The sequence below is a fragment of the Oncorhynchus clarkii genome, chromosome 8 (genome assembly GCF_045791955.1).
Source record: "Oncorhynchus clarkii lewisi isolate Uvic-CL-2024 chromosome 8, UVic_Ocla_1.0, whole genome shotgun sequence".
Lineage (NCBI taxonomy): Eukaryota > Metazoa > Chordata > Actinopteri > Salmoniformes > Salmonidae > Oncorhynchus > Oncorhynchus clarkii.
This window is the reverse complement of record NC_092154.1, coordinates 29,651,497-29,677,937: the sequence shown is the minus strand read 5'-3', so window position 1 is coordinate 29,677,937 and position 26,441 is coordinate 29,651,497. Positions and strand designations below refer to the sequence as shown.

The 26,441-nt window shown below is 42.7% G+C and overlaps 2 protein-coding genes across 3 annotated transcripts in view; one reads left to right on the top strand and one right to left on the bottom strand.

Moving 5' to 3' along the window:
* Positions 1–1,252: 1,252 nt before the first annotated feature.
* LOC139415250 (ubiquitin protein ligase E3 component n-recognin 7) lies at positions 1,253–18,061 on the top strand. Of its 2 annotated transcripts, none has more exons than XM_071163205.1 (11): positions 1,253–1,633; positions 1,997–2,130; positions 3,234–3,294; positions 9,062–9,157; positions 9,257–9,310; positions 11,479–11,584; positions 14,481–14,611; positions 15,553–15,741; positions 16,200–16,377; positions 16,736–16,797; positions 17,183–18,061. In XM_071163205.1, exons 1-11 carry the CDS (start codon positions 1,505–1,507, stop codon positions 17,273–17,275), a joined length of 1,233 nt encoding a protein of 410 aa, XP_071019306.1. In that variant the 5' UTR covers positions 1,253–1,504; the 3' UTR covers positions 17,276–18,061. The 2 variants fall into 2 exon arrangements, with proteins under 2 accessions (XP_071019306.1, XP_071019305.1); XM_071163204.1 differs by having other exon boundaries at positions 1,294–1,633; positions 16,197–16,377.
* A 642-nt stretch (positions 18,062–18,703) lies between these two features.
* LOC139415248 (BTB (POZ) domain containing 7) overlaps positions 18,704–26,441 on the bottom strand; it is a 120,750-nt gene continuing 113,012 nt past the window's right edge. The window contains exons 10-12 of the mRNA XM_071163203.1: positions 25,910–26,353; positions 20,851–25,597; positions 18,704–20,819 (exon numbers count right to left, since the gene is read on the bottom strand). Of these exons, the coding sequence (XP_071019304.1) occupies positions 24,947–25,597; positions 25,910–26,353 (1,095 nt within the window). The 3' untranslated portion in view covers positions 18,704–20,819; positions 20,851–24,946. The remainder of the gene's footprint in view (positions 20,820–20,850; positions 25,598–25,909; positions 26,354–26,441) is intronic.

The window sequence follows — 26,441 nt, the reverse complement described above, 5'->3', positions numbered from 1 at the left end:
GAAGATCTGTGTTATGAAGTAGCTAGCCCCAAAGACAGTTATCTAAATTCATTCTCTGATCAACGTGGGCGGTTTATCTGATCATCCAAAGATTTGCTAAGGTTGGGATTTATCTATATAATGATTTTCATAGCAACTAGCTCTATCTACCGAAAGATGTTGTGTTCTTCCAGGTCATGATTAGCGAAACAAAATCGTTAGGTTTCGTGAGACAATAGCCACAATAAAAATAAACAATAGCTAGCCTCAATAGAAGCAGAGCAATTCGCGAACCTTGTTTTGTTTTTATCAACATCCATCGCGGTAGCTACGCGTGTTGTTAAATGAGCTACCAGTAACGTTAGCTAGCTAACCAAGCTCACCGTCGTCGACTTGCAAATCCCCCTTGTCATTTCCTCCGCAAAGTTGTTCTTGTACAACGAGATCAGTGAGGAGCCCCGATACGTCTGCGTTTAATTTCTTAATCCCCACTATCATAGAAGTCAGGTTGTTTTCTGTTTTTATGATAATCTCTTTCTTCAGGCCATCCCTGTATTTTAGCTCTCCTCGTATCTCAGTAGCTGCCATGATTGTTGAACCATGACCCTAGTTTGAACTCTGACCCGAGTCATAGCGGCATTTTGACGTACAATCGATTTGGTCAGAGCCTTGTACTTTGAGACGTTCGACATATTTGCACAAATACATATATAAATAACAATCACTAACTAAACCAACAGGTAGACAATATTTAAATTTATCAAAATGTGAAAATCTCTGAAGTGCTTTTCAGAAACTCCCGCCAACAGGGTGAAATATTAGCATAATCCGGAAATCGTGCGGAAGGTGTCATTGTGAGAGTGAGGGGGTTCGATTAATCTAGCCCGGGCGCCCGTGTAAGCATGTTTTGCTTTGGCTGAAAGTTGGTTACATTCGACTTGGAACCGGGCTGCCTCCCTGGCGTGAGCCAGCTGCTCTATCTAAATCTGCTCAAAACAATAGTGACGTAATTAAGCAAGTGCAGTAATGAGTAGGATTCTTTCTTTTCCCATGCAAAGTGATTGGTTTTCTGCCGTCCAAGTGAAAACTAATTTGACATTTGCTAACATTTATTTGATGGAAATATATAGTATGTTATAGTATATATAGTATGTTTCCAGACGATGCAACATGATGCCTTGTTAACAACATGACCGACCGACCGCGCAAATTACTGTTCATTTTGAGATGGGTGTTCCTCCCTCCCCGCTTTCGCCAGATGACGTGAAGGCCCATTGCCCGGTTCCATCTGGGCCCGTGTATAATAACTCCCTCAGTGTATCGGGTTTGAGAATAACATAACGTCCAGTGCGCTCCAATATTTTTTTGCTTATTGTATCTAATTTATTGTATCTTTTGGTGAACAGAGCATTTTGATACATCTTCTCAAGTCATGGACGTCCCTGTTTAGATTTATCTGGCGCTCTACATTTTGCCCTGGAACAGGAACTTGTATTCACACTTTTTCACCTTCTATTTTCCAAGAATGGCGGCAAATGAGGGAGATGAGGCTACTGTTTCTTTGGTAGATGTTTTGGAAGAAGATGAAGAGTTGGAGAATGAGGCATCTGCTGTTTTAGCTGGTAGTGATTCTGAGAAGTGTTCCTATCCCGAGGTAGGCTATTTGCTCCACATTGTTAAAGAAACACAAATTACCCCAGTTTAAGTTAGCTATAATACAGTTTTGCAGTCTAAGCCAGTGTTTAGTTTCAAATGGATTTTGAAAAATGGAACCTTTAGCGACGTCACCAATCTGATGTCTCCGCCAACCTAAATTACATAATTGTTAATAAGTTGAACTTGATTTGTATTTTTATGCACTCGTTATAACAAAATGGAACCTGTGGTTTTATCAAATGTAACGTTACATTTGCCCTTTAATGGTTCATTGCCATGGTATACATTGCATTCATGCTCAATCCGAAGGACTCAATGTGATGTCAGTTTCACACGTGTTTGTTTTGATGTGGTCTTGCAGGGCTATGTGAAGCGACAAGCCCTCTATGCCTGCAGCACCTGCACACCAAAGGGGGGCCAGCCAGCCGGAGTCTGCCTGGCCTGCTCCTACAAATGCCATGAAGGCCATGACCTTTTTGAGCTCTACACCAAAAGGTGAATTTCACTGCATTGTTGAGAATTTTTTCAATTCATCTTTCCTCAATTCCTTGCATCCTCTCTCCTTGCCACCTTCTCAAAACCTATTGGAGAAGGTCTGAAGGGAGGGACCTTGGACCTACTCATCCAATAAGGTTGAGGAGGTGAGGAGCTGGGATGACAAATTCAGATAGAGACGTGGAGTGGACACCTAAAGGATAAGACAGACCAACACAAACGTGGGCCATGCACAATAGATCAAATGTTGGGTGTCGATGAACGGATGTGATGCAGAATTGTCGGGAAATGAACAGAAATACTGTAGGACAATATTTCAATGCTGTGTGTGTGCCCCTATATCTGTGCTCTAAGGTATTATTGTCCCACACAATGAAATTGGGGAGAGGACTGTGGACCTGTCTCCTTCCATTTGTTTGTACACTAGTCACATGCAATATCAGACAGAGATGTGTCTTGCCAGAGAGATCTGGCATTTACAAAATTACACTGATTGGGCCAAGGTGGGAGTTATAGTAATTAATTTGTGGTGGATGACATGTTTACTGTTGCCTTGTTTGTCCTGTACCACCATACATCCCACTGCTGGCTTGTCTCTGAAGCTAAGCAGGGCTGGTCCTGGTCGGTCCCTGGATGGGAGACCAGATGCTGCTGGAGGGCCAGTAGGAGGCATTCTTTCCTCTGGTCTAAAACAAATATCCCAATGCCCCAGGGCAGTGATTGGGGACATTGCCCCGTATAGTGTGCTGTCTATCAGATGGGATGTTAAATAGGTGTCCTGACTCTCTGTGGTCACTAAAGATCCCATGGCACTTATTGTTGGTGTTAACCCCGGTGTCCTGGCTAAATTCCCAATCTGGCCCTCATACCATCATGGCCCTCATCCCCAGCTTCCAATTGGCTCATTCATCCCTCCCTCCTCTCCCCTGTAACTATTCCCCAGGTATTTGCTGTAAATGAGAATGTGTTCTCAGTCAACTTACCTAGTAAAATAAGGGTGAAATAAATATAATCATGAACTACAGCACTCTAGCTTTATCTGGGATATTGCAGTTGCGAACAGAATTTTCCTATAGTTAATCTTGAGCTGGGAATTTTTGCAGGAATTTCCGCTGTGACTGTGGAAACGGCAAGTTTGAAGAGATGAGGTGCAAGTTATATTCAGTAAGTTTCCTTACATTTATTGAAATTGTGGTAGCTTGAATTAGAGACATTAGGCCAATAACAGCATGATAGGCATGTTTTATATATGTAGCCAGTTGCTGGTCTGGCCAAATATATAATTAAATAATTCCCTATTTCTTCCAAAATAAGTTGAAATTGAAAACAACTTTTGGACTCCACAACATGCTATTAGATTTTCAACATTGCAGAACCAATTTTATTTTTGTGCAATATGTAACTTTTAGGGGACCTGACCAAATTCACATATAGTTGAAGTCGGAAGTTTACATACACTTAGGTTGGAGTCATTAACTTATTTATCAACCGCTCCACCAATTTCTTGTTAACAAACTATAGTTTTGGCAAGTCAGCTAGGACATCTACTTCGTGCATGACACAAGTAATTTTTCCAACAATTGTTTACATACAGATTATTTCACATATAATTCACTGTATCACAATTCCAGTGGGTCAGAGGTTTACATACACTAAGTTGACTGTGCCTTTAAACAGCTTGGAAAATTCCAGAAAATGTCATGGCTTTAGATAGGCTAATTGACATAATTTGAGTCAATTGGAGGTGTACCTGTGGATGTATTTCAAGGCCTACCTTCAAACTCAGTGCCTCTTTGCTTGACATCATGGGAAAATCAAAAGAAATCAGCCAAGACCTCTGAAACAAATTGTAGACCTCCACAAGTCTGTTTCATACTTGGGAGCAATTTCCAAATGCCTGAAATGCATCTGTACAAACAATAGTACGCAAGAATAAACACCATGGGACCACGCAGCTGTCATACCGCTCAGGAAGGAGACGCGTTATGTCTCCTAGCAATGAACGTACTTTGTTGCGAAAAGTGCAAATCAATCCCAGAACAACAAAGGACCTTGTGAAGATGCTGGAGGAAACGGGTACAAAAGTATCTATATCCACAGTAAAACAAGTCCTATATCGACATAACCTGAAAGGCCGCTCAGCAAGTAAGAAGCCACTGCTCCAAAACCGCCATAAAAAAGCCAGACTACGGTTTGCAGCTGCACATGGGGACAAATATCATACTTTTTGGAGAAATGTCCTCTGGTCTGATGAAACAAAAATAGAACTGTTTGGCCATAATGATCATCGTTATATTTGGAGGAAAAAGGTGGATGCTTGCAAGCCGTGAAGCACGGGGGTGGCAGCATCATGTTGTGTGGGTGCTTTGCTGCAGGAGGGACTGGTGCATTTCACAAAATAGATGACATCATGAGGCTGAAAAATTATGTGGATATATTGAAGCAACATCTCAAGACATCAGTCAGGAAGTTAAAGCTTGGTCGCAAATGGGTCTTCCAAATGGACAATGACCCCAAGCATACTTCCAAAGGTGTGGCAAAATGGCTTAAGGACAACAAAGTCAAGGTATTGGAGTGGCCATCACAAAGCCTTGACCTCAATCCCATAGAACATTTGTGGGTAGAAATGAAAAAGCGTGTGCGAGAAAGGAGGCCTACAAACCTGACTCAGTTACACAAGCTCTGTCAGGAGGAATGGGCCAAAATTCACCCAACGTATTGTGGGAAGCTTGTGGAAGGCTACCCAAAACGTTTGACCCAAGTTAAACAATTTAAAGGCAAAGCTACCAAATACTAATTGTGTATGTACATTTCTGACCCACTGGGAATGTGATGAAAGAAATAAAAGCTGAAATAAATCACTCTACTATTATTCTGACATTTCACATTCTTAAAATAAAGTGGTGATCCTAACTGACCTAAAACAGGGAATTGTTTACTAGGATTACATTTCAGGAATTGTGAAAAACTGAGTTTAAATGTATTTGGCTAAGGTGTATGTAAACTTCCGACTTCAACTGTAGATGTGAGTTAAATATCTGTCATTTTCATTGAAAGCAAGTTTAAGAAGCGATATATCTGTTTTATGTGCGCTATTTGTATGCTTCCTGTTTTAAAGTTTAGTTTTTGCGTCTTTTACTTTCAGTTTGGCACCCCAGCTTAAAACAGCTTGAAAATACAATATTTTTGTTAATGGAAAAGATATTCCTCAGCGGTTTAGATCGAGGTCGACCGATTATGATTTTTCAATACCGATACCGATTATTGGAGGACCAAAAACCTGATACCGATTAATCGGCCAATTTAAAAATATATATATATTTTTTTCCTAATAATGACAATTACAACAATACTGAATGAACACTTATTTTAACTTAATATAATACATCAATAAATTTAGTCTCAAATAAATAATGAAACATGTTCAATTTGGTTTAAATAATGCAAAAACAAAGTGTTGGAGAAGAAAGTAAAAGTGCAATATGTGCCATGTAAGGAAGCTAACGTTTAAGTTCCTTGCTCAGAACATATGAAAGCTGGTGGTTCCTTTTATCATGAGTCTTCAATATTCCCAGGTAAGAGGTTTTAGGTTTAAGTTATTATAGGAATTATAGGACTATTTCTCTCTATACGATTTGTATTTCATATACCTTTGACTATTGAATGTTCTTATAGGCATTTTAGTATTGCCAGTGTAACAGTATAGCTTCCGTCCCTCTCCTCGCTCCTACCTGGGCTCAAACCAGGAACACATCAACAACAGCCACCCTCGAAGCAGTGTTACCCATGCAGAGCAAGGGGAACAACCACTCAAAGTCTCTGAGCGAGTGACCCCGCTAACTAGCTAGCCATTTCACATCGGTTACACCAGCCTAATCCCGGGAGTTGATAGGCTTGAAGTCATAAACAGCTGCTGGCAAAACGCACGAAAGTGCTGTTTGAATGAATGCTTACGAACCTGCTGCTGCCTACCATCACTCAGTCAGACTGCTCTATCAAATCATAGACTTAGTAATAACGTGATAACACACAGAAATACGAGCCTTAGGCCATTAAGATGGTCGAATCCGGAAACTATCATCTCGAAAACAAGACGTTTATTCTTTCAGTGAAATACTGAACCGTTCCGTAATTTTTTCTAACGGGTGGCATCCATAAGTGTAAATATTCCTGTTACATTGCACAACCTTCAATGTTATGTCATAATTACGTAAAATTCTGGCAAATTAAGCTGCCCAAACTGTTGCATATACACTGACTCTGCTTGCATTGAACGCAAGAGAAGTGACACAATTACACCTGGTTAATATTGCCTGCTAACCTGGATTTCTTTTAGCTAAATATGCCGGTTTAAAAATATATACTTCTGTGTATTGATTTTAAGAAAGGCATTGATGTTTATGGTTATGTACACATTGAAGCAACGATACGCACCGCATCGATTATATGCAATGCAGGACACGCTAGATAAATTAGTAATATCATCAACCATGTGTAGTTAACTAGTGATTATGATTGATTGATTGTATTTTATAAGTTAAGTTTAATGCAAGCTAGCAACTTACCTTGGCTTACTGCATTCGCGTAACAGGCAGTCTCCTCGTGGAGTGCAATGAGAGGCAGGTGGTTAGATGTTGGACTAGTTAACCGTAAGTTTGCAAGATTGAATCCCCCGAGCTGACAAGGTGAACATCTGTCGTTCTGCCCCTGAACGAGGCAGCTAACCCACCGTTCCTAGGCCGTCATTGAAAATAAGAATGTGTTCTTAACTGACTTTCCTAGTTAAATAAAGATTACATTTTTTTTTTTTTTAAATCGGCCAAATCGGTGTGTCCAAAAATACCGATTTCCGATTGTTATGAAAACTTGAAATCGGCCATTCCGATTAATCGGTCGACCTCTAGTTTAGATGGTACAATGATTCTCTACACTATACTTTCTTGTTTTGTCATAAACTGAAACTATTAGAATTTTAGTAACCAGGAAATTACTGAACGATTTCTGCATAGTGCATCTTTAAATTTTACCATTTCAATTTAAAAAATAAAGGAAAATGGCATTGTAGCCATCAAAGAGCTTGCTGTACCTTTCTACTGGCAGTTTTCCCCACTCTTCAGGAGTAAACTGCTCTAATTCTTCAATGTTTGAGTGGTGCCTTCCACCAACTGGTTGTCTGTAGCAAATTGAGTTACAAGATTTTTTCAGATTCATCATGGTTTTGTATCATTCTGAGGCCTAAGATGTGTGGTTTTATGGGAAGTATCTTATTGTAAATACATTTAAATTTTTCACCTGCATTTTGTGCATTTTCACCCCAAATTCTCATCCGGATTAATTTCTGGTATAAAAAAAAAAAAAAATGTATTTTAATAAACCAAATATGTTGCTGTAGTTTGTCCATAAACCATAACATTTACATTAAACTATAGTATTTATTACGTACAAACACCGTGGACTAGTTTGTGTAAACTCCAATCAGTTTTTAAATAAAGTGATGATGCGTCATCTAGAGGAGTAGTCCTTAGATAGGCACAAGTTTTATTTGATCATTTAAAAAATATTTATCCAGGCAAGTCAGTTAAGAACCAATTCTTATTTACAATGACGGCCTACCCCGGACGACACTGGGCCGTCCTATGGGACTCCCAATCACTGCCTGTTGTGATTCAGCCAGGAATCAAACCAGGGTCTGTAGTGACGCCTCTAGCACTGAGATGCAGTGCCTTAGACTGCTGCGCCACTCGGGAGCCCCGAAATGTATACGCTTATATGCCTTCAAAATGAGGTTCTTATTGTCAAACACCCAGTTTACCCCACTTCGCCTTCTCATTACAGAAACAGATGAAAAAGTCATTTAATTGAATTATAATTTCATTTAGGTGAATTTTCAGTGTTATGTTTAACTCAGGCCTTTTCATTAGGGAGAAATGTTAAAAATAATGTGTTAAGGTAATTCTCAACTTATTTTGTGAGAGTGACCCAACTGCTGTTTTCAGCTCTCTATTGGATGTGATTCAGATCTGGACTTTTTGCTGGCCACTCCAGAACAGTCCAGTGTTTCTTCTTAAACCATTCCCGGGTGCTTTTGATGTGTGTTTGGGTTGCTTGAAAACCCACAACCTTCAACAGAGACACCGTTTTTGGACACTGGGTTAAACGCTGCACTCCAAAACACCTTGATAAGCTGCTGATTTTATGAGCACACAGTACTAGACGCAGCAAAGAAACCCCACAGCATTATCAAACCTCCCCTTGTTTGATTTTAGGGAGGGTGTTCTTTTCTTTGAATGCTTCATTTGGTTTTTGGTAAACTGCTGAAGGAGGCTCAAGAAAGCCTGATTGCACTTCTCAACAACCCACCTAAACAAGCCTAAATCCAGGAGAAAATATTCTGTGTACCAAAAAACAAAATTATAGCTCTTTGGAAATAGAGATCAGCGCTGTGTTTACTGACGACCAAAAACAGCAATTCTCAAACACTGAAGAATTAGAGTAATTTGCTGCAGTTATCTTGGCCAAAGGCTGTGCAACCAAGTACTAGCTTCAGGGTGTCAACAATTTTGTCCATGCCATTGGTCTCTCAATTAAAATGATCAAATTAAGCATACAAAAATAAAATTGGTTTTGCGATGTTGAGAATCCAATAAGTGTGGTGCGTTTTAATTTTTATTTCAACTTAAAGAAATAGGGAATTATTTAAGAAAAGTGCAAGGGTGGCAATATACTTGTCCGAAACTATACATCTAGGACTGTGATAACCAAACCTGGTCCTGGGGACCCAAAATAATCAGGCTTGATGAAGTGTGTTAGTTCTAAGGCAAAAACAAAAATCTGCACCCCTTTGGGTACCCAGGACCATTGATTGAGAGACTTTGATCAAGGCATAGAGTACTGCATGGTCTATGATGTTACTGATTTCACTGTCTTCTAGGACAAGGATCAGTTGAACACGGAGAACAAATACAGCCACAATTTTGTTGGTCTGTATTGCACCTGTAACAGGCCATATCCAGACCCAGAAGACCCGGTGAGAGTTGACCATTCACCTCAAATAGTCTATGAATTGGTTTTTGAAAAAAATCAGTATTCCAGTGAAGATCTATTGACCAAAACATGTCTTTCCCAGGTTGAAGATGAGATGATACAGTGCATTGTCTGTGAGGACTGGCTTCATGGCAGGGTAAGGCTTTTGTGGAGCACCAAAGCATAAGCATGTGTTGAAGATGCACAGGTCCCTGGGCTTGTATACTCCCCTATGTATTTATTTGGACAGTGAAGCTAAAATGTTTCATTTGGCTCTATACTCCAGTATTTTGTATTTGCGATGAAGTGTTTCATATGACGTGACGGTACAGAATGTAACCTTTTTATTTTAGGTTATTTTCATACATCTGTTTTACTGTTTAGAAATGACAGCACTTTATGTATCTAGTCCCCCGTTTGAAGATGTCATAAGTATTTGGGCAAATTCACTTAAACATTACATGACCAAAAGTATGTGGACACCTGCTCGTCAAACATCTCATTCCAAAACCATGGGCATTCATATGGAGTTGGTCCCCCCTTGGTAGCCTCCACTCTTCTGGGAAGGCTTTCCACTAGATGTTGAAACATTGCTGGGGGACTTGCTTCCATTCAGCCACAAGAGCATTAGTGAGGTCGGGCACTGATGTTGGGTGATTAGGCCTGGCTCGAAGTTGGCGTTCCAATTCATCCCAAGATGGGGTTGAGTTCAGCGCTCTGTGCAGGCCAGTAAAATTCTTCCATAGAGATCTCGACAAACCAGTTCTGTATGAACCTCACTTTGTGCACGGGGGCATTGTCATGCTGAAACAGGAAAGGGCCTTCCCCAAACTGTTGCCACAAATTTTGAAGCACAGAATCGTCTAGAATGTATGTATGCTGTAGTGTTAAGATTTCCCTTGGAACTAAGGGACCTAGCCCGAACCATGAAAAACATCCTCTACCAAACTTTACGGTTGGTGCTATGCATTGGGGCAGGTAGCTTTCTCCTGGCATCCACCAAACCCAGATTCGTCCATCGGACTGCCATATGGTGAGGCGTGAGTCATCGCTCCAGAGAACACATTTCCACTGTTCCAGAGTCCAATTGTGGCAAACTTAACACCACTCCAGCCGACACTAGGCATTGCATATGGTGATCTTAAGCTCCCGACTAACAATTATTGTGCTGACGTTGCTTGAGTGCTGCAACTGAGGACAGATGATTTTTACGCGCTACAGCACTCGGCAGTCCCGTTCTGTGATCGCGGCTGAGTCATTGCTACTAAACATTTACACTTCAATAACAGCACTTACAGTTGACCAGGGCAGCTCTAGCAGGACATACATTTGACTAACTGACTTGTTGGAAAGGTGGAATCCTATGACGTGCCATGTTGAAAGTCACTGAGCTCTTCAGTAAGGCCATTCTACTGCCAATGTTTGTCCTTGGAGATTGCATGGCTGTGTGCTCGATTTTATACACCAGTCAGCAAAGGGTGTGGCTGAAATAGCCAAATCCACTAATTTGAAGGGGTGTCCACATACTTTTGTATATATCATACTTTTGACTACACATTTGCAGTTTGTTGTGGTTCAGATTATATTGTGCTTAGTAGAAGTGAATGGTGAATAATGTATTGTCATTTGGGAGTTACTTTTATTTTAAATAATATTATATGTTTGTGGATGCTACCATGATTATGTATAATCATGAGCAAGAAAGTTACAGAAGCACAAAGATCATATCCCCAAGACATGCTTACCTCTCACCATTACCAATAAGGAAATGTTAGTCTTTTTTAGGGGGTATGATATTTGTGAATATAGGCCTTGGACAGATCAGGTCTTTACAATGCCAGAACTATTAAACACAGGGTTCTAAAACATTTGGTCACGAAGAGCTACTTGGTGTGCAAGGTTTTGTTACAACCCAGCAAAATGGATTCAGCTAATCATGGTCCAAATTTAATGGGTTTGTTCAGTAGGAAGCAACATATGGTGAAACGGAAAGCGAAAATGAGCATTCTTATTGGACAGGTTTGGATAAGAGCCCTGTTTCAAAATGCTTTCATGTTTTATGCCTGTTTTATGCCTACTGAACACAGCCCATAATTTATTGGAGTAGCTCTCCATGACCAGAGTTGGAGAACCCTGGTTTAACATCTTGGGAACCACATCATGATAATATACGAATCCTGTAATCTGTGAAGTCCTATATCTGGAACGCATCCCAAGTATTTAACTCAAGACCGGCCTGGTCTTTACCCTGGTCTTGACTGTGTACACTTGATGCCATAGCTGCTATATGTATATCGTATATGAGTGTTATGTTTTTTTATCCAGCACTTGGGTTGCCCTGTGCCAGAGTGTGTGGAGCTCCAGGAGATGGTGTGTGAGTCCTGCATGAACAATGCTCCTTTCCTGTGGGCCTACGCCACCCATCTGGCAGGTACTCCTAGAGATCCTAGAATTCACAGTGATTCTTTATGTAGTTCTATGGGTACTCTCATTACCTTCAGTTTACTGGCATGCCCCAATTAACTAATTCAGAAAGAAAACACTTCAGGACAGGAGACATTCTTTAGACCTACCACATTGTGTTTTGTTTATGCTTCTATGTGAACGTACAGGTAACTGCCAAAATTAAGGAAACGTCAACATCAAGTTTCTTAATAGGGCGTTGGGCCACCATGAGCCACCAGAACAGCTTCGATGCACCTTGGCATAGATTCTACAAGTGTCTGGAACTCTGTTGGAGGGATGCGACACCCTTCTTCCACGAGAAATTCCATTATTTGGTATTGGGAAAACCCCAAATAAGTGTTCAACTGGATTGACATCTGGTGATTTAAGACCCCTCTTTCAAGTTCAGAGATCTCTTCTAGCCATGGTAGCCATAATAATGGGCAACTGGACATTTTGAAACATTACCCTGAGCATAATGGTTTGTTAATTGCATAATTAACTCAGGAACCACACCTGTGTGGAAGAACCTGCTTTCAAAGTACTTTGTATCCCTCACTGACTCAAGCGTTTCCTTTATTTTGGCAGTTACCTGTACAGTACTAATGAAACCTGCAGTAACTAGTGAACAAGAGGCTATGGTTTGCGGTAGAGCAGTTTACTTCAATGGGTGACTAAAATACTAAAGTGCCGTTAGCTATTGAGGTCGATGTGTGCACGATTTCATGCCCCCTCAAGGATTTTTAAGGTCCAATTCAGCCGTTTTGATCTCAATATCAAATCATTTCTGGGTAACAATGATTTACCTTACTATGATTTCTTTTCAATTAAAATGGTCAAAAAGAAACTAAATAGCTTCTTAGCGAAGAGCAATTTCTCAAGCAAGAATTTTGTTAGGACTGTCTGGAGGTGGTCTGAGTGGGAAAGCTGAAAACTAGCTGTTATTGGCAGGGAGGTTTGAGACTCTCATTGGTCTAACTAATTAAATCACCACGCCGGCCAAAACACCATCCCACCAAACCAGGCTGAAATTTCAGGCGGCCTTTTCAAACAGCTCTTACACTAAAACGGCATTATCATTTTCACTATTATTCCAGCCTCAGTGTGGAAATATGTACAGTACCAGTCAAAGGTTTGGACACCTACTCATTCCAGGGTTTTTCTTTATTTTTACTATATTCTACAATGTAGAATAATAGTGAAGACTTAAACTATGGAATCACACTCTTGGCATTCTCTCAACCAGCTTCATGAGGTAGTCACCTGGAATGCATTTCTTTCCTTCATGTATTTCAGCCAATCAGTTGTATTGTGACAAGGTAGGGTTGGTATACACAAGATACCTATTTAGTAAAAGACCAAGTCCATATTATGGCTAGAACAGCTCAAATAAGCAAAGAGAAACGACAGTCCCACATTACTTTAAGACATGAAGGTCAGTCAATCCGGAAAATTAAGAACTTTGTTTCTTCAAGTGCAGTTACAGAAAACATCAAGCGCTATGATGAAACTGGCTCTCATGAGGACCGCCACAGGAATGGAAGACCCAGCATTACCTCTGCTGCAGAGGATAAGTTCATTAGAGTTACCAGCCTCAGAAATTGCAGCCCAAATAAATGCTTCAGAGTTCAAGTAGACAGACACATCAACATCAGCTGTTCAGAGGAGACTGTGTGAATCAGGCCTTCATGGTCGAATTGCTGCAAAGAAACCACAACTAAAGGACACCAATGAGAAGAAGAGACTTGCTTGGGCCAAGAAACACGAGAAATGAACATTAGACTAGTGGAAATTTGTTCTTTGGTCCGATGAGTCAAAATGAGATTTTTTTTTCAACCGCCGTGTCTTTGATATGCAGAGTAGGTGAACGGATGATCTTCGCATGTGTGGTTCCCACCGTGAAGCATAGAGGTGTGGGGGTGCTTTGCTGGTGACCCAAATTTATTTAGAATTCAAGGCACACTTAACCAACATGGCTACCACAGCATTCTGCAGCTATATGCCATCCCATCTGGTTTATGCTTAGTGGGACTATGATTTGTTTTTCAAAAGGACAATGACCCAACACACCTCCATGCTGTGTAAGGGCTATTTGACCAAGGAGAGTGATGGAGCGCTGCATCAGATGACCTGGCCTCCACAATCACCCGACCTCAACCCAATATAGATGGTTTGGACTGCAGAGTGAAGGAAAAGCAACCAACAAGTGCTCAGCATATGTTGGAAAAGCATTCCAGGTGAAGCTGGTTGAGAGAATGCCAAGAGTGTGCAAAGCTGTCATCAAGGCAAAGAGTGGCTACTTCAAAGAATCTAAAATATTTTGATTTGTTTAACGCTTTTTTGGTTACTACATCATTCCATATGTGTTATAACACGGTGTCAAATGATATGTCAGAATAAAACACTAGACATGCCTAGGACAATCAGAGGCTTCTCTGGCTCCATCCAGGGTTCTGACTAGAAGGAGTACAGCTACGATCGGAAGTATTTTTACGCAGCAGGTTAGGAGACTTAGGTTGAGGTCAAGAAAAGAGTTGGGGTTAGCTAAAATGCTGTCCTAACCTGCTATGAAAAGTCACTTCCGGCTGTAACTGTACTCCCTCACCTGTTTTCCACGTCACATCAAAAGGGCGGCCTTGGAAAAGCTCCTCTGCTGGTAGACTTGCTCACAACACAGACATGACAAAAACATTGCTGGATTCCTATTGAACAGGCGGCTCTAAATATATAACTTAGATAGCTGTTTGATAAATGGAGGGGGGGGGGGGGGGGGAACTACATTATTATTGAAAATATTGCCTTGCTAGATTGATGAATACAGCCATTGTAAAACAGTGCAAAGCTCTTAAGTGGCTCCATGTTGTTTTGTATTTCTCCTCCAGTGCCCGCTGCGACCAAAGCCAGCCCCTGCAAAGCAGAAGGGGAGGTGACGAATGAAGAGGGGGACCGTGAGGAGGGCAAGAACACAACAGAGGAGGCCTCCACGAGCCTCAATAACCAGGGTGAAGAGAAGGTACTCACTCCACACAAAGCTTCATATACACAATGTTATGAGAACAATGAATAGCATTTTATTTCTTGTAGTACATTGAATATCATGAATGAACCAGTAATGGGTATCTTGGTTTAAAAGTATCACTGAGAAAGGGATATTATTACCAGATAAAACAGATGGATGGAACTATATTATGTGGAAAATGTTTCCAATGCGTCTTCATACATTTTGTTTTCTTATGCTTTAGGTACACATGTTTCAGAAGTCAAAGTTACTGCTTTCACCACTGTTGACAGCATTGCATCCATGCAGAGCAGGGAAAGGGGACTGTCGGTATCAACCACCAGGTGGCTTCAGTCCTCTAACAGTCAGCATGAGATGAGTGCACAGAACCAGGCTGTGCTAGTTTCCTGTGGGTATTTAGGGGATAAATGGCCCGTGCCATGCGCAGATTCCCTGGTCTGCGGGGAGCAGCCCCAAGGCTTTGCGGCGCCCGCATATCAACAAGAATGATTTCATTAGTCAGCCTCTGAGGCGAGCAGCAAATTGAAGCCAGCCTTATTTGACAGAAAATATGGCAGCCCACGATTTGCCCCCTCCCGCAGGGGCCCGGTGAGCTCGCACATTTGCATGCACCAAAGACAGAAGTCACTCTTATACAACTGGCAACTGTTTTTTTTTGGCGTGTCCTCGTAATTTTGGTTTGGGATTTAAGGGAGTGGTCTGTCTACTGGCGAGGTTGTGCAAGGTAATGGGCCTTGATAAGATACTTAGGAAATGTTTCCTTTCCTTAGACTTAACAGATTATACCGGGCACGATAAGTCAAAGCAAGGTGTTCACTTTCTACCCTCATCCTTTTAACCTCTTCATGTCTAACCTTTTGTAATCATATTGTGGATGAAAAGATTCATCTTTTGAGTGTTCAGAGGACATTGTGTGATATCTGTCCTACTCGCAGGTCAAATCCAATGGGGTGCCAGGCTGCAAAAGGAGGCACCAGGAGATAGAGGGAGGCTCGCCCTCCAAAGCCCCCTCCGAGTGCAGGCTCATGGAGCTGGGGGGCACAGGTACAGAGAGAGCAGAGTTTGGAGCTGTATTCTGGCCCTCAGCCTGGAGAACCAAACTCTGTTCCTGTGTCAGCTGCAAGGTATGTCTTCACCACTTATCCTGTCAACCCGGCTGCTACTCTGTTCTCTGCTTCAGCCGTTTTAGAAGGAAGTCAAACAGCCACAATCTGAGGTGTATTCACTGGGAACCAAATGGGCTGAAAGTGGGAGGGACTAACCTGAATTTGCCCAATAAGAAACGCTGGTTTTCGGTGTAAAATATTTTCAGTTGCAAAATGTTTTGTTACAGTGTGCACTAATGAATACATCTGTTTTATTGTAGAACAGGTAAATACATGCATGTTGTTTAGGCCTTTTAATTTGGTGTGTATGTACGAGTAGTATCTTGCAAAACAAATCAAAGGCATAATACACCCAAATAAAAATGGTTTATGATCAGAATTACTGCATATTTATGTCGTTGAGTAGGCCTATATCGTTCGTAGAATTACTATTGACAATAGGAAAACTCTGCTCACCCGTTTCCTCCCCCCAGCAGAAATCCTACGCTGAAGCTGGTATGTCCTTTCTCCTGGATGAGTCGGACACAGTCTTAGCCTACGAGAATAAAGGAAAGACCACAGAACAGGAGCAGGCGGGGACCGCCGAGGGTCGCGACCCCCTGATGTCGGCCCTTAATACCCTGGGCCGGGTTCAGCAGCTGGAGATAATCCACGGTACGAGGTGGTGGTGTTAAAGAAGAGACTAAACCATTTCTCTCCCTATCCCTTTGATGTTTGCAGGTCTGAAGGTTCTGGGTAGGTATGTGAAGTAGGAGTTTCCACCATTATGGCTTACACTGTACAGACCTGCGACCATCAAAGCATTAGGGGTAGGGAGAGAATTTGGACCATCTGACAGGGAGAGAGTGAATGAAGGAAAGAGGTGAGGCAGGTGTTGGATGAGTAGTTAGAGCCATTCCCTCAGCTGTATTGATTGAAATACAGATGATTTATTTTGTGTGGAGACAACTATCGGTGCTGCAATCAAAAAAGAGCTGCTTTTTAAAATATCCCCCCCCCCCTCCCTTCTCAGGGTACAATGACATGAAGACTGAGCTGAAGGATTTCCTGCAGAGATTTGCTGCAGAAGGAAAGGTAATTAAAAACCTGCAGATTTATCAGCGTACACACTATTTAGTTGAATGATCAATCATATCAGCATCATTGTATTTTGGTCCTCAGTTGATGTTCACTATCCCAGTGTCGCAAACCAGCCTTTATAATGATAGTATTGATGAGGATCGTTTTGCTCGATCTTCACATTGTGGTCACTGAATCTGGAATGCACCTCCTGGCGGTCCTGTCCTTGGTGTGACCATGATCAAACTTTATTTAAAGTAACTGTCCGATGAAAATCGAATTCTGTCAAACTCATACTCCTAGCATGACCTAGACTCCATCTTTTGTTTGTAGCCGAAGTTGCTACACCCAATAAGAGGCATAAAAAGTTTGTGCCGCCCCCCCCCCCCCCCCCCCCCAGGTAGTGACTCCCGAGGACATCCGTCAGTTCTTCCAACAGCAGCAGAACCGCAAGAGACGACGGGCCAACGCGGGCCAGTACTACTGCAGCTGAGCAGTCTCCATTCAGACAACTCCCGGTCTCCCCATCTCCACAACACCTGTTGTATGTAGTTGTATTCCTTTTTCTTCTTCCCACTGAATGTCATTGCCTTGCGTCCAATATCATCTCCTAGTACAACTCCTCAGATGTTATGTTTAAACAAATAAAAATGCAGTAAAAAAAAAAAAAGAAGGTCTATTGAACATTGAATGAGCTTTTGTGTTATCTTGTTCTGGGCAGTATGCTTTGTTGTACTGTACTCTGGACTCTGCAATGTGATTTGTCTATTGAGGCTAAGCAGGTTAATGAACTGGCATTTGGTTGATGTGGATGATACTTTGGTTATCTTTTTCTAGAGGGAATATTAGTCTATCATTGCTCTCCCTCAAACACTTTTTGTTTAAACTGGAGAGAGAGCCTAAGTTCAGTTTGCCTGACAGAAAGTGTTCCAGACAACAGACAGTGACCCCTTGACCTTTTATTTACCTTTTTATTTGAATAAACATCAATGGATTTGCTCTTAAAACTCATTAGAACAATGCATTATCAAAACTGGTTAAGCTGGTCATCGTTCCCATAACACGCTTTCTCTCAACTCATTCCTCTGACAATTTATAATTTTGTATTTGTCCTTAGTTGCAATTTCCTTAGTGCTGTTACAGCTGTTTGTAGATCGCATGATTGCAGAACCCTGGCCCATTAGTACGGTTGGTATTTTAAAGGACCACGTTAAATGTTACCATTGGTTTCCCTGTTCCTTTTTAATGTTCACTCTAAGAAATAAAGCTATGAATAATGTACATTGTTTTAGCGTTATTGTTACTTACAGCAGTTACACCTGGGAACCATCAACCCATCCATTAGAGAATATAATGGAAGTTTAAATAGTTTTTGCTAGCTTTAATACCCACATGCTGATTTGACATCTGGCAAACCATTAATAAGGGGATATTTTAATCAAACTATCACACCAGAAATGGAGTTTAGCCAATCGCTCAGATGGTAATAAATCTCTTCCTTGTGAGATCTCAAATTATGAACCCATCCATTTGAATGTGTTGCTAACATTAGTGTATGCAGTAGTTGGATACGTTTGCTGACTGAATACATTTTTTTTTTTTAATGATTGACAAGTCATGTGGTCCTTCTCTAGCCTCATTAGACCATCCTGATCTTGCGAGTTTGAGTTTACACAGTATGATGAGCGCAGTGGTTTGGATGATGGATCAGGCTAGTCCTTGTAAACTGCAGGAAATTGACTTCTAATACTGACATTTGAAGATGCTACTGACCCAGTTGACTCTGTGCAGAAGCATTCAAGTAACCATTAAAAACAGAAATACAGTATCGTAACTTATCACTTTTCATGGACGGGAGTCCTTGTCAGGGACCTTTTTTTTTCTTTACTCACTGCAAAAGAAAGAATCTCAAGCCATTTGATAATTTTTATCAAAGCTGTTTATTTTGAAGATGTCAGTCACCTAAATTGCAGATTTGAGTTCACCACTGTTACAATCCCAACTGAGAAGAGTAGAAAAATAGACTTTCCACAATTCCTTAAGTCTACAAGAAAGCTTTTTTTCTCATGACATATTTGTTTTATATATAGAAAAATGTATATGTACAACAAAACAACATTTCAGAGACTGTTCAAAAGTACCTAAAATAAAAAAATACTCTTTGAAACCACTATGTATATGAAGCATTGGCTACACTATTACAAAGAGACTGGTTGAGTGGGCTGGTAGAAAATGTTTGCATAGGACGAAGATAAGGATGCCCAGCCACTGGCAGGGAAGGCACTCTTTCGTCTCCATACGAGAGGGAGGGAGGGGGAGCTAAAGGAGAATCTAGAGGAACAGTCTTAAATTAAGAAATCTCCCGTTGCCGCTGATATCCGATGTCCTAATGCAAACCAGAAAGCAGGAAATGGGTTATTATATCTAGCCTGGTGGTCCAGATCTTTTTGTGCTTTAGCGAAGTACGCGTTAATTCGCTGACATGCCAAACATGTACATACGGCTTGACAACAATAGAAGAGTTGGCTACAGCACATAGTACGGTATCAGCCTGTTACATACCCAGCCCCCAACCTGGTCCTTGTGAAAACCTAGAGAAAGTGTGAGTGCATCTCTAAATACAGTATCTTACATGATCATGTAATTAAGGGTCTATTAAAGTCAACTCATAATGCAAAGGTAACATACCATAGTACTTTTTTATAGATAATAGCTAGGTTTACATTAAACGGTGACAGATTATCATGCAAATATTCTAAAATCTGCAAGTTTCCACCAAACAGACTTGTTGCGGATAAAAAGCAGTGCATGATGACAGTGCACACAAAATGTACTTTTTCGCTTAAATTTTATGTACCGAATAAAAATTGAAAGTTTGTCGGTTTTCCATCACATTTTCAACTCTACCGATAGTTTTGTCACAAAAAAAACAGCAAATGTACCTACTCTGGTCATGACTCTCGCCAACAGCTCGCGGGTACGCTGTGGGGGTAGGTTAGTCTACATGAGATTATTATGGATAACAACATTTTTTATTTGCCAAACGGCAGTCAAGCATCGATCATCATGTCACCAGAATAAAACCCTCAATATTTATTGGAAAGGAGCATCAAGCTCATCACCTTGCACTTTCAACACCCTGTGAAGTTCATCATCATGTATTTAATCTGTAGCCTAATAAACTACATGCTTTCACGGGTCATAGTGGGAGGATGGTTATTATATCAATATTTGCGCATAAAGGCATTTCCACTTCCATTGCTTGCATAATTAATTTTACCGACAAAAAGATCCCACCATGTCAAACAAAATGATTTGTCAGCATTTATAACATTTTACCGAAACTTCCGCGTTCTATCACAGCTGTCATGATGTATTTAAAAAAAAAATACTGTATGACTACTCAGAAACGTGGTTACTGAAGGGAAATGTGTCACTCACCAAACTCAAACTACCCAAGAGGAAAATCAACTGAACATCTCCATTCTACCTACAGGAGTGCTACTCATCAGTGAAAACAAACATTCAATGCTGTTATGAGATTATACTTTTAGTGCAATAGTGAGGACCTCTGTACAAGTTGCTGTCAATGTCTATCATTCTGAATCAAATTAGTGGGTATGCATCATCATATTGGTTCTCTAAAGGGTTAACAGTCCGCGTGTTACCAGCTTTCATCTTTATTGCAACAGTCATGTTTGTCCAACCATTGTGGTATAACACACAATATTACAATACAATGGAATTAATCATCTAGCCTAAACCATGAAAGGCAACAAAAAGAATGTACAAACTGCAGGATTGGTAATGCTCGTCTACTCACTCTGTCCAAAGCCAGGAGTCAAGCCCTCATCCTCAGCACAGATGAGACACTGTTCAGGGCAGACCAGGGGGTCATCTCTACACTTCAAAGAAACCTCTGCATTTTCCATTAAAATAGATGAGCTCATACCTGAATGACCAACAAAATCAACTCATACCTGTGTCAGTGAGAATGTGCTCACACTAGTATTGGGAGAGAAAACAGATCATACCACCTGTATTTGGAGAGAAAACAGATCATACCACCTGTATTCGCCAAACTGCCACAAACTCATAACTATATTAGCATAGCAATCATCTCATACATGTGCAGTTTTAGTAAAGTAAACGGGTAACTATTTTGGCTAGGAAATTAGTTAATGAGTCCAAATACATAATGAATATAGCTCAAACCTGGATTTGCCAGTTTGCGGAAAGCTGCATCAGTAGATTTTATTTGACTGTTATTTCATTCAAGAGACCTCCGGCTGCAATCCTCAGGGGCTGCAGAATCAGATTCCAACGTGCCTGGTTGGTTATCACTTTATCACACAGGGTCTCGGGGTGAAGACCTTCCCTTTAAGGTTAAAACAAGCCCAGGAGAAAAGTGGCCCAATAGAGCATGGCCTGGCATTCCCTTCCTGCTGCTTGGAGGGGGGCAACGTGTTTATTAGATCTGAAGCTCCTATCTCTACGTTACTGCCGGGGGAGCCCTTCGCTAATGGAAAAAGCGGGAGATAACATCTCATGGTTCTCTCATATCTTTCATATTTTTGTCCCACTCCCATGGCTGTCCCATCTCCTCCCCTCCATCTCCGCCTCTCCCTCCATCTTCTGTAGGTCAGGTCTGGATGACCTTGGCGGTCTGCAGGGAGGAATGGGAGGCTCCTGCCTCGGGGGCTGTAGTACGGTGCGGCAAAATGTCTCCGTGGGGGTACTCTGGGCATTAAGTGAGAGGATAAGGCTAAGGTACAGATGGGTCTGGAGGAGGTTGCTGAGAGGGCGAACTCTCTTCTAAGCTCACTGCTGCAGCAGTCACAGTGACAGGCCCATTGTTTGCAAAGGGCTGCGCTGACACACTCACTTTTTTCTCTCCCCTCCTTATAGACTGACAGTCTCATATTACAGAGTAGTCAGGTCTTCGAAAATGTTTATGAAAAAAAACTTAGCAATACTAATACTCCAACCCAGCACCCAAAAATAGAAATGATTCAAACTACCCAAGACATCCTTCCTCTTCCACAACCATAATAGCTACAGTACTGTCCACGGTCATTAGTAAGAGAGAGCCCACTATGGACAATGGTTTAGTTGTTGTTGAGCTCATCCCCTAAGGCGGAGAACAGAGCATTAACAACACACACCCACACACCACCCCTTCTAGTCTCGAGCAGCGTCAGCAGTGAGCCCTCACCAGCGGTAGGTCGAAACGATTAGCAGAAAAGCCAAGGAAAACAATCTTCTGCAGGTTATGATCTTAGCAAAACAGCCACAGAGACATCAAGATAGATCTCAAAGATATTAGCACTACTGTACAGTTCTAATAATTTGCATTCCAGTACATGAGTTCCAGAGGTTCAAATGAGGGAATGCTTGGCATAAAATGAGAGCGATTGGGGTTAAAGTACTGTGGAGTGTCTATAGCAAGTGAAGAAGTCTAGGTAGAGACAAGACATAGCCTGGTTGCAAGTCTGTTTCTGCTCTTTTACCAGGTCCTTATGGAATTGTCATGCCAAACATTTAGCTTGACAATGGAGTAGGCAAGAGCACAAACAGATCTGGGACCAGGCTAAGACAAAGAACAGAAAGGGACCCAAGTTTGGATTGAGGAATAGCACCATCAAATGCCAATGAGCCCAGAAGGGGGGTGGAGGAGAGAGCAATGGAAAAGTAAACAACAGAGCCATTCGAGGGATAACTCATATCAGATGATGGATGCTACTTTTGACCCTCTTGACACAAGAGCCAACACCCAAACGAAGGTTCTGAGCATGCCAGTGACAATCAAAATGAATACAAATTGATACTCATCTCCTATGTCTTGGTGATATACATTAGTCTTCAAGTCGCCACCATCGAAAGCGAGGGGAGACAAAAAGCCATATCAAAAAGCCTGCAAACATACTTAGCCAACCTTATCCCAACCTGACCTCATTCATGAATTGATAGAAAGAATATTCCATGTCCCACCATTCATACATGCATGAATGCATCAAAATCAACTGGAGGACTTCATCCAACTTACGAAACTGACGAGGCAAACGCCTTACACAGTAACTATAGTCTGTCTCCCTGCAGTTGACCAACCAGGTTCAAAAGCACAATACAAAAAAATCACCAACAAATAGGGATTTCTGTTTCTCCAGTACCTTCTGCCTTGAGAATCATTGCATGCTTGAAAGGGCATACAGAAATTAGTCATTTCAACTGCTGAGATAAAAGGTATTCATGTGAGGTTTTCTGTGAGAGAAACATAATTTGCTAACCATCAGAGGTGAGTCTCTGCCTCGCAGACAAACACGAGGCATTATACAGAGAGCCAGGTCATGTTCATTAGGGCGCGCAACGGAAAACGGAAGAAAATATTAGAGAATGTGTGAATGGTAGTATAGCAGGGGCACAATACAGCAATTTAATTTCTCCGTGTGCGAGGAGATGGTAACAGAAGGAAGAAAATTACAGTGAACCCAAGTCAATGTAATTTTTTGACAATGCGGCGCAACAGGAGCTAGTGAAAAATGGGATGGAAAATGTTTTGAGATTCTGAATCGAAAGGGAGGACCCGTGAGTGAGCATGTTTTAATTGAAGCTACGCTGGTTTAGTGAGTAAGTCTTTTCGCCCAGTGGACAAGACATTAAAAATTCCTCAAGAGGAACCATTTAACTGTTTTCCCCCCTGCTTTAATTATCCTTCCACAAACCTCCATTGACATCATCACAATCGTTGGTTGTTGGGTACAGTACGTCAAAGTAAGGATGGTGACCGAAGCAGTCTTGTTCAGATCGCCATGGAGGGAGACAGGGAGTCATTGGATTGAGGAACTGGGCTTTGGTTTGGTTGAAGTTTATCCAAGATGGCCGCCGGCCATGCTGAGCTATGGAAAAGGCAGAGGGGCACAGTCATGGGGCCTGCATCTTGATAAATCTCCACAAATTGCTGTAGGGTTAAGGCAGGGATATTCTACTTCAGTTCTTGATTTGCTGTTGCTATCCCGTTTTAATAATTGAGGTTGAATTTAGACCCCGGGAACCAGGTGTATATGCACATTCTGGCCAATCGACAGTAATAGATCAATAAAGTGTGAAACGTGGTTTGGAATACTAGCCCGGGTTCAAACGACTTACAGTGCCCAGCACTAAGGCTATTGAATATTACAGTGAGGTTAAGGTAAAAAGGACATCTGCAAAGGGTAAGTGTTGGGAGAGGACCAAGAGATAGCGCTGAGCAGTGGCTACCACTCACATTCATTTTTGGTATGCAAAGTGGATGACTTCTAGAGTCACTTCTAATAAAAGCAGCTATGCAATTATTATTCCTGCCTTGTAGCCACATTGGTAGTAGTAGGAAGATTTCATTTGTGTTTCTCTTCTCCTCTTTGTGCTCTTGCTCAAATCTTAAATTGCCCGTCCTGACATACAGCCTGTGGGTCATAAAGGATTACAAGTGTTATTACTGCAATTCCACCTTTTTCAAAAGGAGGAGCTATTTGTAATGGGCAGGTTGCTGAAATGAGTTTGCTACTCATTGCCTGGGCATTTTTCAATTTATTTCTAAGGAAAGCATACCGGGACACAAATATAAATATATAACTCTACAGCACCCTCATCCTGATGCAGGAAATGAGTGTAATGGAAATGAAACGATGACTGTGCGTTGTCAAAATCCAAAACACTGGGCGGAAAGGGAAGGATTTATTCAAGTTCGATGACCAGTCAAGACTCATTTTGAGAAGAATAAAGGTGATTGGAGGATAAGCAGTTGAGCGTGGATCCAATCTGGGAGATGGGAAGGGCTAGGACCCATTATGTTAATTCATGAGACTAATCTATTTGGACAAATAATTCTCAACCAAACCAAGCCTTTCCTCCTCATCCCCCACCATGGCTCTGTGCTGAAGGCACTGTGACCGCCGGCATCTCGTTAGTTGGTGCAGCACCTGGGGCTCGCCGGGGGAGGGGGGGGACTACTACTATGTGTGCTTAGTGCCTTTGCCCTGAACTGAGCGGGAGTATGACCACTCTGTCACCGGAGACACTGCCAACCACTGATGCTAAGCCGTCAAACCCAAATCCCCCTATAGCGAACCGTCCTTTAGCGCTCTTGCCTTTTCCCGAGGCCTCTGACAGTCTTAGTTGCGGAGGGTCAGAGTGCAGACTTCCTGTAAGGGTACTCAGGTTTGTTGGGAGACCTGCGGTCCCTGGCCCCCACCACCTCCTCGGAGTAAGGTTCTGCGGGCCGCGCCTGTCCCAGTCCGCAAGTGAGGTCTGTTTCAGTTCGGGCGCGTCCTCTTGGGTTGTGTGATGCCCCGGCTGCTTGAACTCCTCCGCTCTGCATGGCCAGAGCCAGATCTAGTCTCTGGGGGGGTTGCTCCAGAACATCCAGGCGGAGTGGGGTGCCGACTGGGCCGCGGCAGGGGTTTGGCTGCTGTTCGTCGGAGGAGTACTGTGGAGGGACAAGGCCCCCTCCCGAAGGAACTCGACTGTGACTGTAGAGGTCCGGCCCGGCGAAGGAGCTCACGTGGCGCCCGGGAAACTCGTACAAGTCAGGATACTCCGACGCCTGGGCCTCGGGCTTGGGCTCGGCAGCGTGCCTCTTGCGGGAGGCATACGGACCGTGGCGGTTCAGGCCCAGGTGGCAGTGGGGCACAGCAGGAGGGGCCGTGGAGGGGTGAGGGTGCGGCTCGTGAGGCTCCACCTCCATGGTGACCTCAGGCAGGCGACGCTCCTTCAGGGTCATGGCCGACACGCCCATGGCAATGTCCGGCATGAACTCGTTGATGACCGGCGCCACGTTCTGCAGGAACAAACAAACCTTAAGACAATAGCAACCTGATACGATATATTGGGGATGTCAAGATGAGGACATTTAAGCTCTCATTGTCCCTCAGAAGTACATTTGAGAATAGGGCCCCACTTTCCTCTCTTCCATTACACATTGTTGCCACCTACATTTCAACATAGCTCATGACACTCCCCTCGATCAAAATGGCCTCGCCACATTCCCACACAATTCCAGCTCTGCATTCCCGCTATCCCCGTAGGCCCTGTCATTACCACTATCTCAGGGGAACACTACAGCTCTGAAGTCCTGTAGACCTCTACTCACCCCTTGTTTATCCTGATGCTGGGTGCGTACCCCCCCGCCCTGGCGATTGGTGCAGTCTGGCGCCAGGGGCTTGGCCGCCGGTGGGTAGGCGGGGCTGCCATGCTTGGAGGAGGAGCTCACTGTGTGGTGGAGCAGATTGTGGTTGCAGGGGTAGGAGAAAGAGCGTGACGGGGGCTGGCTGGGGGCACGGCCAGGCCTCCACCCACTGGCTTTGAGCTGGGCATTGTGAGTGGGCGTGGCCGGTGGGTGATAAGGCGGCGGGGGAGGGGGCAGCGGTGGGTGGAAGCCCGCCATGGCCTCCAGATCGGTGAACATGCTCTCCACAACTGGGCTGCTGTTGACCCGGCAACGCCCTCCACTACGGCTGCCAACCGACGGCTGGCGCAGCGCTAGGACGGGGCTCTCGTCGCCAAAGCGCTCCTCCGGGAAGAACTTGTGAGGGTTCTATGAGGGGTGGAGTACAGCACACAACAAATTAGTCCAAAATTGCAGAGGAACAGCATGCCAAAGCTACTTAAGAAACTAGACGTAC